This window comes from Lagopus leucura, unplaced genomic scaffold, assembly GCF_019238085.1.
Source record: "Lagopus leucura isolate 7727_CA_CO unplaced genomic scaffold, USGS_WTPT01 Super-Scaffold_100008, whole genome shotgun sequence".
NCBI lineage: Eukaryota > Metazoa > Chordata > Aves > Galliformes > Phasianidae > Lagopus > Lagopus leucura.
This window is the reverse complement of record NW_024962265.1, coordinates 35,165,603-35,181,840: the sequence shown is the minus strand read 5'-3', so window position 1 is coordinate 35,181,840 and position 16,238 is coordinate 35,165,603. Positions and strand designations below refer to the sequence as shown.

Genomic DNA, 16,238 nt, shown 5'->3' with positions numbered 1-16,238 from the left:
ACAACTCTTCTACTCCTTGCTGCTGCCTGGCCCGCAAAGACTTGTTATGTATCTGTCAGCAATGGCGAGCACACTAATGCTGAGCTATTCTAATAGATCATTAGCTGTTAAGTATCTCCTTCGTGCTTTCTCAAATTAATAATTCTTCTACATTTTGAAGATATTGCCTGCAGAATACCCAGTTAACCATGTCCAAAGAAACCAAAGAGGGGCTGTAATAGGCCTTATATTTACAACAACAAATTCCATTATTCACAAAACCAAAAACTGAACAGACACTAAACACTGTCACATATTTTCTCAATACTTTACAGAATCAGGACCTCTATTTTCACTGCTATCAACTAATAAAAAAAGTCATTTATCTTTGCATGAATATGAGAATAAAATATGAAATACATATATTTCACTTAAAACCTTGTCTGGGGTTAGCCATACTGGGCAACTGCACATTGCCAAGCACTGATTTGATTTTCATTATGCTGCACTGACAGGAAAGTCATTTATCTTTTTTCAGCTCCCAGTCTGCTTTTATCTCTCTTTCTTATGTTTCTGTATTTTTCCTCTATCCTGCAGGGTTGCTGAATGCTGATGAGCAGAAAATGGTACAAAACCACAGACAGACTCTTTCAGATGAAAAGTTCAGGTATGGAAGGCCCAACTTTTTTCCATTTTGGAGCTCTCACAGAGGCTGCATATTTGGCATTGTCCAGATACATAGGGATTGGTTAAATACTTCACTAGCTGTCCTACTCCAGACTAGAAAGACTTTCAGACAAAGATATGATGTTTCTTTTATGGTTCTAATATGCTCTCTGTTAAGAAAAGAAAAGAGAAATCTTCCTCGCTGTTTAGTCCTGGATGTTGTAACCCAAAAAAAAAAAAAAAAAAAGGGGGGGGGGGGAAAAGGAGAGGGGGACTGGGGAATCAATACAAAAATTTTCCACCCATCAAAAACATACTTTTTTTTTTCTGCATTCTACTTGATATATTTGCAGATCACCAGCATTTTCTAAAATTGTGAAAATAAAAAATTATAAGAATCTTCCCAACGTGAGAGCATCTCACTAGGGATGAGCAGACAACTAACTTTTCAATTTACCAACCACACCTGCCATTCTTAATTTGTCATGACTGAATTCATATTGCCATAATGCTGCTTCCTACCAAAACAAAGGCAAAATACATCACGTCAGGCAATGCCTTCTGGAAACAAAGGAGATACTTCATTTCTCAGCATTTGTTCAGAAAACAAACAAATGCAACAGAATTATAGTCACAACACCACGACTTATGGTTAAAGTGATGCTTCACAAAGCAGAACCCTCAGATGTCTTTCAGGTCGGAAAGGTCTCTGTGGTGTCTGCATACGAGGCAGTATTTGTACCATTACAATACATCAACAGAGATCTGTTCAACAGAAGCAGAAGAGGAAAAAAATTGATTCTGAATATTCCAAAACAGACACATCTACATCTGGGCAACTGAATATGACCAAAATACACTCAAAGTACTACAGATTTCAGTCACAGCAATTGTCTTGCAATCCCTAATGTTACTACACTTGTAACAAGGCAGTGATGTGAACCAACGACTTCCAGTAGCAAACTTCATATTCTCCATTCACTTTTTCACGGTTACATAGTATTACACTGTCAAAATCTTTTTCAGCAAAACTTTTCAGTATGGCTGTCTGAAAGCTTCCTGTCACAAAACAGACTTCACAACTGGCATTTTCTTGCTAGTCACAAACTCTTCTGCCACACCATCAGAGATAAGAATAAGGAATGCATCCAGAATTGACTCAGACGTATAATCAGAGAAGTATGCAGTTTGTACAGAATTACTTAGAACAGTCACAGGTACAAAATGCTACAGGTGGATCTCATGATACTGAGTGACTGGCTGATAAAACAGCATATGAAATTCAACATTGGTAAGTGCAGAGAAATGCAAATGGGGACAAAATAGCCATAACTGTACATACACAATAGTGGAGTCTAAATTAGCTATAATTCAGGGAGGAATTCTTGGAGTAACTCCCTGAAAACGTCAGCTCAGTGCTCAGCAGATATGCAGTAGGTAAACAGACTGTTACAAATGATTAAGAAAAGAATAAAAAACAAAACATCATTATGCCACAGTACAAACTTACATCTATAAAACTCAAGCACTCCAGGCAGTTGTGGCACCACCCCCTCTCTCTTGCTCAGCATATCAAAACAGACAGCGTAGAACTTAAAAGGCAGAGAGAAGAATGATAAGAATAAGAAGAGATGGGAAATGAATTCCATACAAGGCCAGATTAAGTATTTCTGAGATCTGAGAAAGGACAGCTGAGCCATCTATAAAATCAGGACTGGTACACAAGAAGCAAATGAAGACCAACCAGTCATAGATCCTCACAATGAAAAAAAGTGGGTAGCCAAGGGACAGGTAGAATAAATGCACTTAAGTAAATGAGACATGTATGTAAATTACATTAGATCTCATTGCCACCAGCTGTCACAGAGAGTAAAGTGCAACAGCTTCCAAAACATGTAACATACATTCATAGAAAGCAGTTCCTTTAGCGGCCCATATATAACACCACCAGGCCAAGAGCAATGATAGCTGGGATCTACTCAACTGGTTGTTATCTCTAAACTGGCCTCCGCACAGAGCATGACAAAACACAATCCTGTGTAGCTGTTTTAAAAACAGGCATGCTTTTGAAAAGACTGAAAACAATCTGTGTGATCTAATACACAACTTGAAGGCCAGCTTTGTCTGTGAACCCTTGCACAATACCGCCCTGTAGTGAAGAATGCTAACTTTTTTCCCCCAGCTACGAAGACCAAGGCAACTATACTCCAGGAAATAACTGTAGAGGGCTCTTAACAAGCAGGAAAGTGAGATACAAGCAAAGAAAATGGAAGAAACACTCCTTTGGAGGGTCTCAGCTGTATTCAACGCACACCAAGCATCTAGCATTAACTTCTTGACTTGAATAATAACAAGAGCAGCCTGAATGTGAAAGGATGACATGCCGAGTCAGATTCCCCAAATAACTGTGTAAGGAGTTTTATGTTGCAATTACCCACCAGTTATGATAGCATATCACTAAAAAAGATATTCATGCATTTCCACCTCTTCTTCTCTGTTGGCTACCTACACACTGGGGTTAAGTCAAAAGGTTATCAAATTTTATGGCTAGTTCCCCTTGCATTACTGAACAGAACAACCTCACTGTTTAGCCACTGATCATTAGATTCAATACAAAATATACAATAAAAGTGTCCTTACGTTACCCTGGACAACACCTCATTGCATTACATACAGCATAGAGCTGCAACCTAAGGTTCAACAACATTAATTGAACTTGTTCTACTTTGTGGAAAACACAGGAGTACTTGGACTTGCAGGTCAGAGAAGTTGAAGTGACTAGATACTACAAGGCAGCCACAGAAGAAAAAAAGACAAGCAAGTGAATATCTGTGGTTAAGGGTTAGATAGTAGAGGGCAGCCTAAGTTTAGCTAAAAAAGTTCAACAATTGCAGAAAAAACCACTTCAACTTGTAAATGTTTACCCTAACTGTTGTAGTAATTCAGTTTTATGAAAACACCCCAGCATTAATAAATATCCTGTGAATTTGAGAAGAAGCATTTTTCAGAGCAGATCGATTTTCTACAGAAATTAGTTTTGTTCCTTTCCGGACTTCCTCACATAGATATTTCAAGGTACTGTTGACTTCAATTACAGAGTAGACTGAATAATTAAACACATTTAAATATGTCAAATGCTGCTGAAGCACATGTGAATGTACAAAACAGTACTCAAGATATTTCTTCTCACCCATCAACCCCTGAATAATAGAACTATGAAACTATGCAACTCTACCAGCTGCACTGTGATTCACTGATCCTTTTTATCCTCACAGTACTTCATGGTAGCATAATCATTTCCAGTCATGTGTGACTCATCAAAGTATTTTGTAGTAAAGACAAGTGTTAATAATATGCCCTATTGTAACCACACAAATTACAAATCTTCATTTCCATACCTAAATTGTGCTTTCTCTGAATTTTTTCTGCTGCTCAAGCAGCTCTTAGGTACAAGCTAGTCAGGTGCTTCGAAATCCTTTCATAGCAAGGAGTCTCAAGCTTTCTCAGCTTCTTTCTCAGAATACTCTATCCTTCTTCACTTTTTCAAGTCTTGTCATGCTAGCCACTGAAGTTCTGAAAAGGTTCATACTGGGTTCTTAACTCCAAGCTACCACCTCATCTCCTCTTTATGCCTTACAAATTTCTCGTGCCAGAAGTCAATGCAACTTCACTTGGCAGACAACTTGCATAATACATCTCATATCAACCCAAAATAATTCTGTGGATCATCACAAGCTATAAAAGACAGACATAAGAAAAAGAATAAAATATTAAATGTTGGTGCACTTGTTTTATTGATTCTTTTTAATTTTTTTTAACTTATTTCTTATTTGTTTTCATTCTGTTTGTTTTTATTTTGTATTTTATATTGTATTTTTAAACTAAACATAAAAAGCAAATAGCATTCCACATCCTGTGAGGGGTGAAACAGCTGATCCCAATAAAGCATACTACCAATGACCACAGCCCCATGAGTAACACTAACTAAACTTCAGAGGATTTGAAAAGTCTTTGAAAGTATATAACAAATATATGCATGAACACAATTTTCATACAATCTGAGCATGGGATCATAGGAAGACTTTGAAATTTGGGCAGACTGTACTATTACCTTTGCTGGTGTCTATTTCAAAATGGTATCCAGTAAAAGTTCCGCAGCCTGAAACATACCAGATATTAAGTGCTAGTTCTGTTGTCTTGCTCTAGAACTGCATTCTTAATACATTTTAAACACATTGAGGTGCCAAGGAATACAAAGTAAAGATTAATGAAGAAAGGAATGCCAAGGCTGGCCATCACTCTTTCCATCATCAGAATTCAGTTAGTAAAACTGCATTAAGATGAGGAAAATTATTCTTTTAGTCTGGGGAAAAAAAAAAGTCTGACAGCAGCAGCAGCCAAAAATGTAAGTATTTGTTTCATGAATTTACATATACTCATACATATGAGTTTACATAAAGCAGTACATGTTACATTCCCACAGTCTTCTATCTGAATTATTCAGATAAGACCAAAAAAGAAAGCTACAAAGTTTTCTCACCACATATAGATCAGTCTTTTTTTTTTTCCCTATGCTATTTAAAAGGAAACAATGAATTTACTGCAAAACAACATTATCAAATATTTAGCACTTAAGAACAATCTTCAGTAAAAAACTCAGCATGATCTACTGCTGTTCTTCTGCTGTTCACCCATGAACTGTGATCTAATTAGCCAGAGGAATGGAAAACTACAAAAAACACAAAGCATGCAAATGATTCAGTAAGTACACTTTTTTTTTTTAATATCATTCCATAGGAATCCAATTCCTTTCTTCTTCTTCCACCTTTTATTCCCTTCTTTAATCTTTACTAACCTAACTAAGGTATTGCTTGCTGTCGTAGGGAGACCAGCTGTAATTGAGGTTGCAAGCTGCTGTGACTTGTGACTACCAAACTATTCACTGCTCTTGGGAAAGGGGGATGGGAGGGGAGAAAGTGCTAGTATTTCCAGAGGCGCCCAATGAATGCTAATAACTACCTTTTGCTTCTTAGGCCCTTCCTAACTGCAGTCATTTCAAATAATGCATTAGCCTTCACGTCCTGTCCTAAACAGCCATACAGCTCTGCTGCACGCTGTTAAACAAAACGTGTCGCTAAATATTTTTCAGGATAATCCACTGTAGGATAACTTTTTTAATACACATTAGGTCACTTACCCTTCAAAGAGAAATATAATCTGCTTTCAAATTATGCTGTTCCAAGTAAGAAGATAACGGACTCAGTTTTCATCTCTCACTGCTCTTGCTGTCTCAACAGCACAGAGCAGCCAGAAAGCTGCCAGAAAGGAGCAATTGAGGATTTCCTAAGGGCATCATTTGATGGAACCAAGCCAATGCAGCTGGTTCTCTGCCACCTGTCCTCATCCCACTGTTCAAGAACGGTGCCAGGGGAAGGGGCTGCATGCAGTACTCTAGCTATTCAGCAGCCACAAGATGTAACAGACTCAAGAATAAAACCAACCATCTACAAGGCAGGCAGGAATCACCACAGGTATTCCCACAGTGGCAGAGCTCAGCCCATGCAAATGACTCCCTTAGAAAATAGCAAGGAAAAAAGCGCAAACCACTGCAGCCAGCCTGCTCCAACTCTGCTCTCACTATGAAGTCCTGCCACTGTGGCATCTGATAAAAATCCTCCAAACAGGTATCAGAATTGTCAAAGTACCCAACTGGAAGAATCAAAGAGTTCTGTTAACACTACGGACACCTTTATGTAAAATCAAATTTACTGACTGGGTCCTTTACGGGCATAACATCACAAACCAGACAGATTTTTCCACACTCCAGGCAGCAAAGGGGGGGGGGGGGGGGAAGAAAAGCAGGTAGAAGGCAAACCTAGAAAGTAAACATCGCAGACACTTGACTGTCAGAAAATTAGAGGTTAGACTGGCAAGAGTTATCAATCTCTGAAATGAGTGGTTATTTTCTCACCACTGGCTATAAAAACTGGAAATAAATAGGCTAAATTCCTGGTTTTTATATGAAAAAAATACATTTAAAACTTAGCTAAACCCTGGAGGAGAGTCTGGTCTATAAATAAATAAAAGTACACATCACTCTCCTCCTTCACAAATGCTGTATATGTCACTCAACAAGATGTCAACTACGACACCTGCCTCAGTAATCCATTTTCACTCCAGAGAACAGCTACTATGGTGAGTATACAGGATAACATTGGCTTGACTGACACATGCTCAGGCTGAAGCTGGAATGCATGCACCTTTATGCCATCCTGCAGTGAGATCCTACAGATTATTTGGACCTTCATTTTTGCATCTCCAGAAAGAGTATGACTCTTAGAACAACACGCTAACAGTCTTACTGCTTTGATGGATGTCAGAAGAATTCATGCTGATGACAAGAACAGAGACCTTAATGAATAAGTTAATGAAGTCAGATATGACAGCAGAATATAAGAGGCATAAGGAGACATGGAAAAAACTCATACAGAGCAAACAACAGCTAGAGTGCTCAGGCTTCACACAGTACATGCTACCAAGCATATGCTCATTAGGACATGAAAAGAGAAGGTCTTTCCTCCTCTATCTCCTTGCTTCTCCTGCTTGTGCTGACCAAGAGTTGTTTTTTTTTTTTTTTTTTAAAGCAGTAAGCACTATATATACATATATATATGTGTATATATATATACACACACACACAGTATTTTCCTAGGGCATTCGACTTGCAAACTAAACAGAAATCAATAACAATGGACTGCAAGTTTGCAATTTATGTTTTTAACAGATTGCCTGGCACAGATGCTGATTACATAGGTTTTTGTTTGTTTGTGGCATATTTTGTAGCTACAGTATTTAAAAATTAATAAACCAAAGTCATTTTCAATATGCAAGGAGAATAGGCAAACAAATATTGATGTGATGAACCTGGAAAGGCTACAGTTTCTGTGGATTCCTATTGTACTAGAGCTTCCCAACTAACTAAAACAATTCACAGTAATAAGCACTGAACTGAGTAGAAAAGCATGTGCAGAACTAACCTTTACTGATGTTATTACAGAGAAAATTTCAAACAAGCAAAAGAGAGCACAAAGAATCTGTTCATATCTGTGTGTTTTTCTAGCTCAAGACTCCTACCTCCAAACACATTTTTTGTGACATGCTTTACTTTTTTTTTTTTTTTTGAACCTGTTGATGAAAGCTATTTGAGGGATACAAGGGTAGGATATTAGTAATGACAAAAAAAAAAAAATGAATGAGTATCATGATATCACTATCACATCAGCATTTCAGGGCATACAAAGATTAAACACTGAGAGTCAGCGTCAGGCTTTAGAAATATGTCCAGTGCTCTCTGCATTAGCTGCTATCTGTTTATCAGATACATGTGTGGCCTCCCAGTGGTGAGTGATGGGCTAACAAAAGTTACTTCTTACACATAGGTAGGTTCAGAAAATAAGGCTCAACTCTGAAGCCAGGCAAAACTCAGGCTGCAGAGAAAGAAAACTTAAATGTAATTGAGAACCAATTCTATTTTTGATAGCTAAATTAGTCTGCTGTAACCAATTTGCTCATTCACAAAGAACTATCTGGTGTATAATTGCATCAATACTGATTAATAAATAATAACTGAAGGAGAGACTATTTGCTGGTAGTTAATAACCAGCAGCAGAAGAGAGGGCCTAAGGCAAAGCCTCAGGCCTTTAACCCAGGCAGTCATTAACTGACAGAAAATGCCTGGTCTTGAGGTCATTACTGCTATTATATACAGGCATTAATACATTTTTCAAATGCAGAATAATCTGCTGAAATCTACAGGCTAGGATGTACAATAAGCGTGAATTTATTTTGAGAGAACTGATGGGGGTTTTTTTTAGCATCTAACAAATGACAGAATCCGCTGGGGAGAAAGTTATTCTGAATAGTTGTTCAACCTGATTTTCCTATTTTTTTCCGACTATTAATGAAAGTCAGCTCTCCGGTCTTACCAGACTGATCGCCCAGACTGCAGGCAAACTGCACTGCAGATAAGGAAATGCCCAGCCTAGCTCTCCAGCATCTCATGAATGGTCAGAAGCGTGACTGTGATTCCAATCCTCCTAACACAAGCGTGAGTACAGAGTTATGTCATGTGGAGCTGAACCTAAACTAACAATCCTCGTGTGATGCTGGCTGACTGTGACCTATATCTACTGATGCAACTCCATTCGCTAACCCTTCCCAGGTAAAAATGACTTTTTACATCAGCAGAACCAAGTGACTATCAGTGCACTGATCCCATTTTAAGATCTCTCTGTATTTGAGTGATGCCAAGCCAAATCGAGAGAGTCCCCCAAACACAATCCTTACAGAATTCAGTGCAGAGACATTGATTCAGGTTCTCTGAAAGCTAGTTAGCACTATGGAAGCAGTAATTATCTTATTTTCCTTTAGCCAAATTTTTCACAGCTCCTTTCCACTGGCCAGGATAAGACTAAGCTACACAAAAGTACAGAATTAAGATCTGTAGTAACCTGGAGCTTGTGATCTCTGATTATGTCTTAGAAAAAGTAATAACAAAATAACATCAGTGCAATAACAGTTGCCCTTATTCTGGTATAACTCTTCTCATAAGATCTTTCTTAGCCTCAAGGTCTTTCTCAATATCATGACAAAATACTCAGCCCTAATGACTGTGCAGTAATGTTTAATAAAAATAAAACCAAGATCAACCCAGCACTATAGCTTTCCTAAAGATGTATTGTGTATGGATTCAGATACCCACTGAAGGTCTTGTCCCGCACAGATGACCAACCTCTGGGTTGCCCCACATGCTGCCAATCCTGCTGCCAAACCCACACTGCCACCATTTTGGAACAGGAGCAGGAGTAGTCAAAGAGAAACCACACAAAATTCTTACAGCACTGTCCTCCATCAACATTCTTCCTCCCATTCATCACCACATTTTCAGCTAGCCGCTTTCTACTACTATTCCTCATTCTCACCACCTCCAGCACTACCTGCAACATTCTTCTAACCTGTTCACCCAGATCTTTTCCTGAAACCACTCCTTTCCACATACTTTTCCTTTCTAGCAGATATTTGCTCTGACAAGAGATACACTTGATACACTTTAAAGCTGCAAGTTGTTTCTTCATTTCTGTAGTTATCTCCACATCCCATCCACACTGAGAGAATGATAGAAGACGAATCTCCCTGAAACATCTCTTCCCAGCAATGCATTCATCTCCATTGATAGACTTTGTCCCTGAGCGTTCACTCCTTCTACTAACTGAAAGAATAAGTAGAGAAGAAAAGCAAGGAAGAAAAATAACCTGAGAGAGAGGTGAAGGAGATAGTAAGTTTCCATGTCCACCTGACAAAGGAACAATGAGAAACAGAGGGTTTGAAGAATAGAAGCACTGCTAAACATGAAGTAGAGTAAATACCAATCCAGATAGGGGAAAAATGAGGCAAAGGCCTGATGAATGGGAAAGACAAATAGAGACAACAGAGAAGGAAAGAGACAGAGGCAGTGTGACAGATGTTACAATACAGCCAGCAATATATTGCTTTTAAAAATTACTGACAAAGAACATACGTCTGAGGTATGATAAGGAAACACAGTATATGAGTAAAAGCTAGCAATCATGTGAAGGTATGCGAATTCCTTGGGATTATTTTACTGTGCAAAAGTAACAATACACAGATTCCACGAGTTTCACTGACTACAGCTGGCACAGCTGCAGTGCAGTACAGAGCCATCAGAGATCAGCTAAACCTGCTCGTAAGGATATTCCTGCTCCCTCAACATAAGATTACCTTAGGGAGCATCCTGGTAGAACTGCTCTGCTTCTTAGTCCACAGCAGCACAGGTACATACACCACAGTCTCTTCTACAGGAGTCAAGCTGTGCTCAAACACAAAGGCAGTTCCAACGATTTGAATCATCCCCTGTAATCCCAGATGAATCTGAGCAACAAATTATAGTCTTGTAACGCACATAAGAAGGCAATTCTGCTTTTAAATTACCTGCTCTGGAAGGGATTGTGATCAGACCCATACAGACTAAAGAGTTATGGGAATGATTCACAGCCACTGAACTGTGCTCCTACAAAAGCACTACTTAATTCCTCTTTCAAATTAATAGTAGAGCATGAAATATAAGTCTCCATGTCTGCAAGAATAATATGGGATATATCAATATTATTATTTGATTGGCTAGCTCAGTTTTCCAAGTCAGTTTCTACTTTTAACTTGGTATGTATTTGAATGTCATGCATGGATTAAAATTAATTTTGAGGTCAATGCCATTCTTTGAGAAAAACTGAACAGCCAGAAGTTAATCTTTTTTAAGAACAAACCTGCTTTTAAACTCACTGTTTTGTTTACTCCTTAGAAAGTTTATCCACCCTTGACCACAGCAGTTTACTAAGAGTGGTCACCCAGGAGAGAGAGCAGATTTTAAGCATTAGAGTACTGTCAAAATCTGAAAGGATACTTTCCCTGAGCCCCTCTAAACAGTCTGTGAACCAAAATCAAATTTGTGAAAGTGCAAAAAACAAAAATACACACAAGCTGCAGTCTTTCAGAGTTCTATAAAATAATATACATCCCATTAATAGAAGAAAGGCCCCTTAATCGTAGAGTGATATAGATTGGAGGGTACCTCTCCATCTAGTTCTAATCCCCCTGCCATAGTCAGGATTGCCAACCTCTAGATCAGGCTGTCCAGGATTCTGTCCAACATGGCCTTGAACACCTCCAGGAATGTGAGCATCCAGAAGCTCTCAGAGCAATCTGTTCTAGCGCTTCACTACCTTCTGAATAAAAAATTTATTCCTAACATCTAACCTAAATCTCCCCTCTTTCAGTTTAAAGTCATTCCCCCTTGCCCTATCACTATCAGATCACGTTAAAAAGTTGTCCTTCTCCTGCCTGTAAACTCCTTACAGCTACTGGAAGGCTGAAATGGTATCTCTCCAAAGCTTTCTCTTCTTCAAGTTAAATATAAGTCCAAATCCTTCAACCTCTCTTCATAGGAGAGGTACTCCAGTCACTTGATTATCTCTGTGGCCTTCTCTGGACCTGCTCCAATAGCTCCGCATTCTTACTGCGCCTTCGGTGCCAGACCTAAATGCAGCATTCCAGCTGGGACTTCAGAAGGTCAGAGCAGAGTAGGACAATCACCTCCCTCACCTTGCTGGCCACCCCTCTTTCGATGCATCCTAGGATACTGTTGGCCTCCCAGGCTGCAAGAGCACACTGCTGGCTCATGTCCAGCTTTTTGTCCATCAAGACCCATAAGATCTTCTCTGCAGGGATGCTCTCCGTGTCTTCTTCTCCCAGTCTGTACTCACATCTGGAATTGCCCAGACCCTAGTGCAACACCTTACGTTTGGTCTTGTTAAACTTTATTTATTATTAACTTTTGAGCCTGTCCAGGTCTGTCTAGATGACGGCCTTTCCTTCTGTTGTGTCAGCCGCACCCCTCTGCTTGGTGTCATTATCAAATTTGCTGAGGGTGCACTTGATTCCACTGTCTATGCTTTTGATAAAGATGTTGAAGAGCACAGGTCATGCAGTGTGTCTGGGGGACACCATTCATGACTATCCTCCACCTGGACATAGAGCTATTGACCACAATCCTGCAGCTATGACCATTCAATCAATACACATCAAAATGTTTCATCACAGAGGTTGGTTAAATTTTCTTGAACATTCATTTATTTTTAGAAGCTAACTTTGTTTCATCACATATTTATGTTCACTTGCCAAGAATACAGGAACAAGTAAATTTTAGTGCCCAAACAGCTTCAGAGGGAACCAAGAAGTTTAGACTTGCCTGCACCAGGAGGTCAAATTTCAAAAATTTACCCAGATAATAGACACAGACACCTGGGGTTACAGTATAAAAGCCACAAAGTGATGGCTTACCTCAGCAATTCATATCAACAAAGCCAGCTCTAAGCTGTTCACCATATGTTAACACAAGGTATTCTTTCAACAAATCTGAGCAATCTTATAGGATACGAGATTATCTCAATCTATACAGGCTTCTAGTTTTCATGTCTTTGCCAAAAACTGCCTACTAATTTGCAGCAACTGCTGATGAAGTTCTGTGCGGTGGTACGCTCAAGGTCGTGGAGTAAACGTGTCCTAAATTTGCTGAGCAAGAGACTCAAACATAACTAAGACCACTGCAGCCATCATGAAATAAATACTTGGATGCTGTCTTTGAGACCAGCAGAAAGCAATAGTTAGTGTCTATATCACATGAGTATGCTTCTGTCTTCAAGATATTATACATGCTCAAGTAGCAGAAGCTTACGAGTTATGAGCTGTGAACACCATAAGAAAATAAAGAGGAAATAGGATGTATCTTTCAAACTGATGGTCCTGAAGCTCATTCTTCACATTGCACATATTTGTTTACGTGATGCTGAAAATTGAACAGCTTACAACTGTTTTTTTTTTCCTTAAAGATGTGTAGAGGACATGTCAGAGATAATACAGTAGTATTATGCATGCTGAACTTGCAAATAATACATTGTATTAGAGAACAAGGAACATAAGACAGCATATATCAAAAACTTCCATCTTAGAGGAGTTACAGGAGAAACACAAGTAACTGCTGTTTTCTGAAGCAGAAAAATATGACATTGTTCTGAGCTTAAGACCAAATCCTTCACCAGGAAGGATTACAATGAAGATCATCAACTCCAACCTGGACAGAAGTCTGTTTCAGTACTGATTGATAAGGAGAAAGAAATGGCCTGAAATCTCAGCCCGTTCTACTTAGGTCAGTCTTGCAACTATTACAACAGCCTGAGGCAACCAATTACCCATCCCAAGAGCAATGCTTCTTCTACAATCAATCTGAAGGTAGCAGCACTAAGAAGCAGGCATCAGCTCCACCATTCTCCCTTCTTACATTTTTTTTTGCACGGGCACATATGCAATCTTTTTCTAAATTAACTCACTGAACTGACAGAGAAATATCCTTACTAAAAAAGAAGAAGAAAAAAAATGGAGAGAGAGAGAAGTTTCATTTTTTCAAGCTTGTAAGTGAAATCAACTCAACTAATGGCTCAGCTAGCACAGAGCTGTTGCACAGGGAGGAGCAGCTGGTCCCAGCCTGAAGAAGCAGAGCTAGGAGCCTTCCTCTTTCAGTAACATTGAGCTACACAAGCAGTGCAGCCATCACAGGCAACCAGTGGAACTGCAAGTACAGGCTCTGAATTTCCAACATCATTACATTACTCAGACAAAATAATCTCAGATGCTGATTTCCTCATGATTTCAGTATGACCCAAGTGAAAGCCACCAACAAAGAGGGCTGGGTCTAAACTCCTTCATCTTACCACAGCCTTGAATCCTAGATCTCAGGCAGTCACACAAGAAGATGGATCAAAGAACTGATCTGCCTGAAAACGCATTCACACATTTTCATTTATCTTTTCAGGTCAGTTCTCAGAACTGCATCAGGCTGTGCAGAGGTGAGCACTGGCACAAGAAAGTAAAGAAAACTTCTGGCTGAGAGGAGGTGAGATCAGCTCCCTCTGCAGCAGCTCAAAGCTCAGACTTGCTGAAAGTGATTACGGATACATTCCATGTCCCGATCAACAACAGTAAGGAGGCAGGCAGTTCTTCTTTATGGCACCAAACTACAGCACAAGTAATTGAGCATTTGTAGAAGCATAAAAGTAAAAATACACTTTGCTCGGGCACAAAGCTAGAACTCCAGCCTAGCCCTCAGCTTCCAAAAGTAGATCAATTTTGTTATTCACAGAAACTAAAAAGGAAGTGTTTCTCTGAACATACACCTGAAAAATCAAGATGACAGCACTGTGAAATATTCTATTAAGCTGACAGCATTTCTCATGTATGTTTTAGCTTGTTATACAGTTCTGTGCTTGATATTTGTAAACAAAAACAAAACTGATATAAATAAAGGATTTCCCTTTTTTTTTTTTTTTTTTTTCCCTCCCTCCACAGCATAACTGGAATCATGCTGAATTTGGAAACAACAGCTCCAGAAAGTCAGTGCTTCCACCAACATGGAACTACGCTTCATGAAGCTGATAGAACATAAAGTTCTGCTTCTAAACAAGTTCTGAGATAAAATACTTAAGCAGCCTCTCAAGCTAGCACACAGCACACCACGGGAACGTCAATATTAAAAGGAGACTAACAACCCTTCCATATTACTGTACCACTAACATTGGTATTGAAGCAAGAGAAAACATACTAAGGAAATAAAAGTAAATTGAAAATGATACCTGAAAGTTTAAAATTTCATCAGACAACAAAACTTAGTAAACTTAACAATTAAAAAAAGCATTAGGGAGTGTATAATCAATGGATATCAAGACATTACAGCCACAAAATAAACAAGAGAGTTAGGCGAAGTAGACTATGAAAACAAAAGAGAATAAATGGAAGGCTTACCCTTACGCTGGGCTCACCCACAAAACACCAAGAGAGGTGATCTCCAGACAAGATCCTTCCCCTCTGGTAGCCAGCTCTTCAATAGGTCTAGGAGGGGTGCAGCCTGGCTCCACCCCTTCCAGCAGCACAGGTGAATTGCCTTCAGCTGTGCTCCTCTGGCTGACTCATGGCTCACCTCAGGTGATCAATCAGAGGTTCAGGCCGTGACTCAGCAGTTCCCATACAGGGAGAAAAAAAATAATAATAATAAAAAAAAAAAATCAGGTAAACTTTTAGAAAATGCTCCAAACAATGCACACTAACATTGAATGAACTGGCAAATTTTAGGAATGCTAAGCAAGAAACTCTTTAAGTACTTGATGTTATGATCCCTTGCAAAAAAAAGAGATTTTCAAAGTCGCAAAACGTGTGTGGTACAACATCAGAAATACTTACAACGACTCCACTCTTGGTGATGGTTTCCCGGTATGTAAAATTGCACACTGCCCAAGCCAGGTAATATGTGGACATCAGAGGGGTTTGTGAAAAGTGATCTGTAACCCACCCATCTTCTTCAAAAACAGATGTTTCAACTGGCATGTTGGACAAAGATATATAAGTTGCCTGATGCTTGATGCTGATTTTGAAAGTGGCCTTGTAGATGGGCTCATCAAAGCAAGGAAAGGCTTTTCTGGCATGAGTAGGAGAGAACTGCGTAACACCAAGAAACCTGGAACAGAAGCAAACAAAAGACATCGCGGCAGTTACTGTCTGTGACCAGCACTCTATTCATGGGCATAGTAAATCAGACATTGCTTGACTATTGTGGTTTAACAACAACAAATGTAACAGTACAAGTATACAGCACTGATCACTGCTTTATCATTGTGGCCTTTCTTGATGTGAATTCTTACTACCTGTACTGTAACACAATCAATATAAAGTAATGGCCTATAAATTTTGTACAAATTTGCTGGCATCACGCTGAGGTTAAATAATCCCCTTCTATCAGACTTCAGGATCTCACAGAAGTTTTGTTCTGTATGTGAAAAAAAGTTTGCCAATATCGGTCATAAGCAAGCACGGCCTCAGTTAAAGCCAGGATTTAGTAGCCTTTGGGGAGCTCACTCTGCTCTGAGATACTGACAGCACACACTGCCTTTCTTTGGACATTAGAACTTACACCC

At 39.2% G+C, this 16,238-nt stretch overlaps 1 protein-coding gene across 1 annotated transcript in view; it reads right to left on the bottom strand.

The window, feature by feature from the left end:
- The window catches only part of TRHDE (thyrotropin releasing hormone degrading enzyme), a 213,700-nt gene that overhangs the window by 192,443 nt on the left and 5,019 nt on the right, over window positions 1-16,238 (bottom strand). Inside the window, exon 2 of the mRNA XM_042872562.1 lies at window positions 15,508-15,781. Coding sequence (XP_042728496.1) covers window positions 15,508-15,781 — 274 coding nt within the window. The remainder of the gene's footprint in view (window positions 1-15,507; window positions 15,782-16,238) is intronic.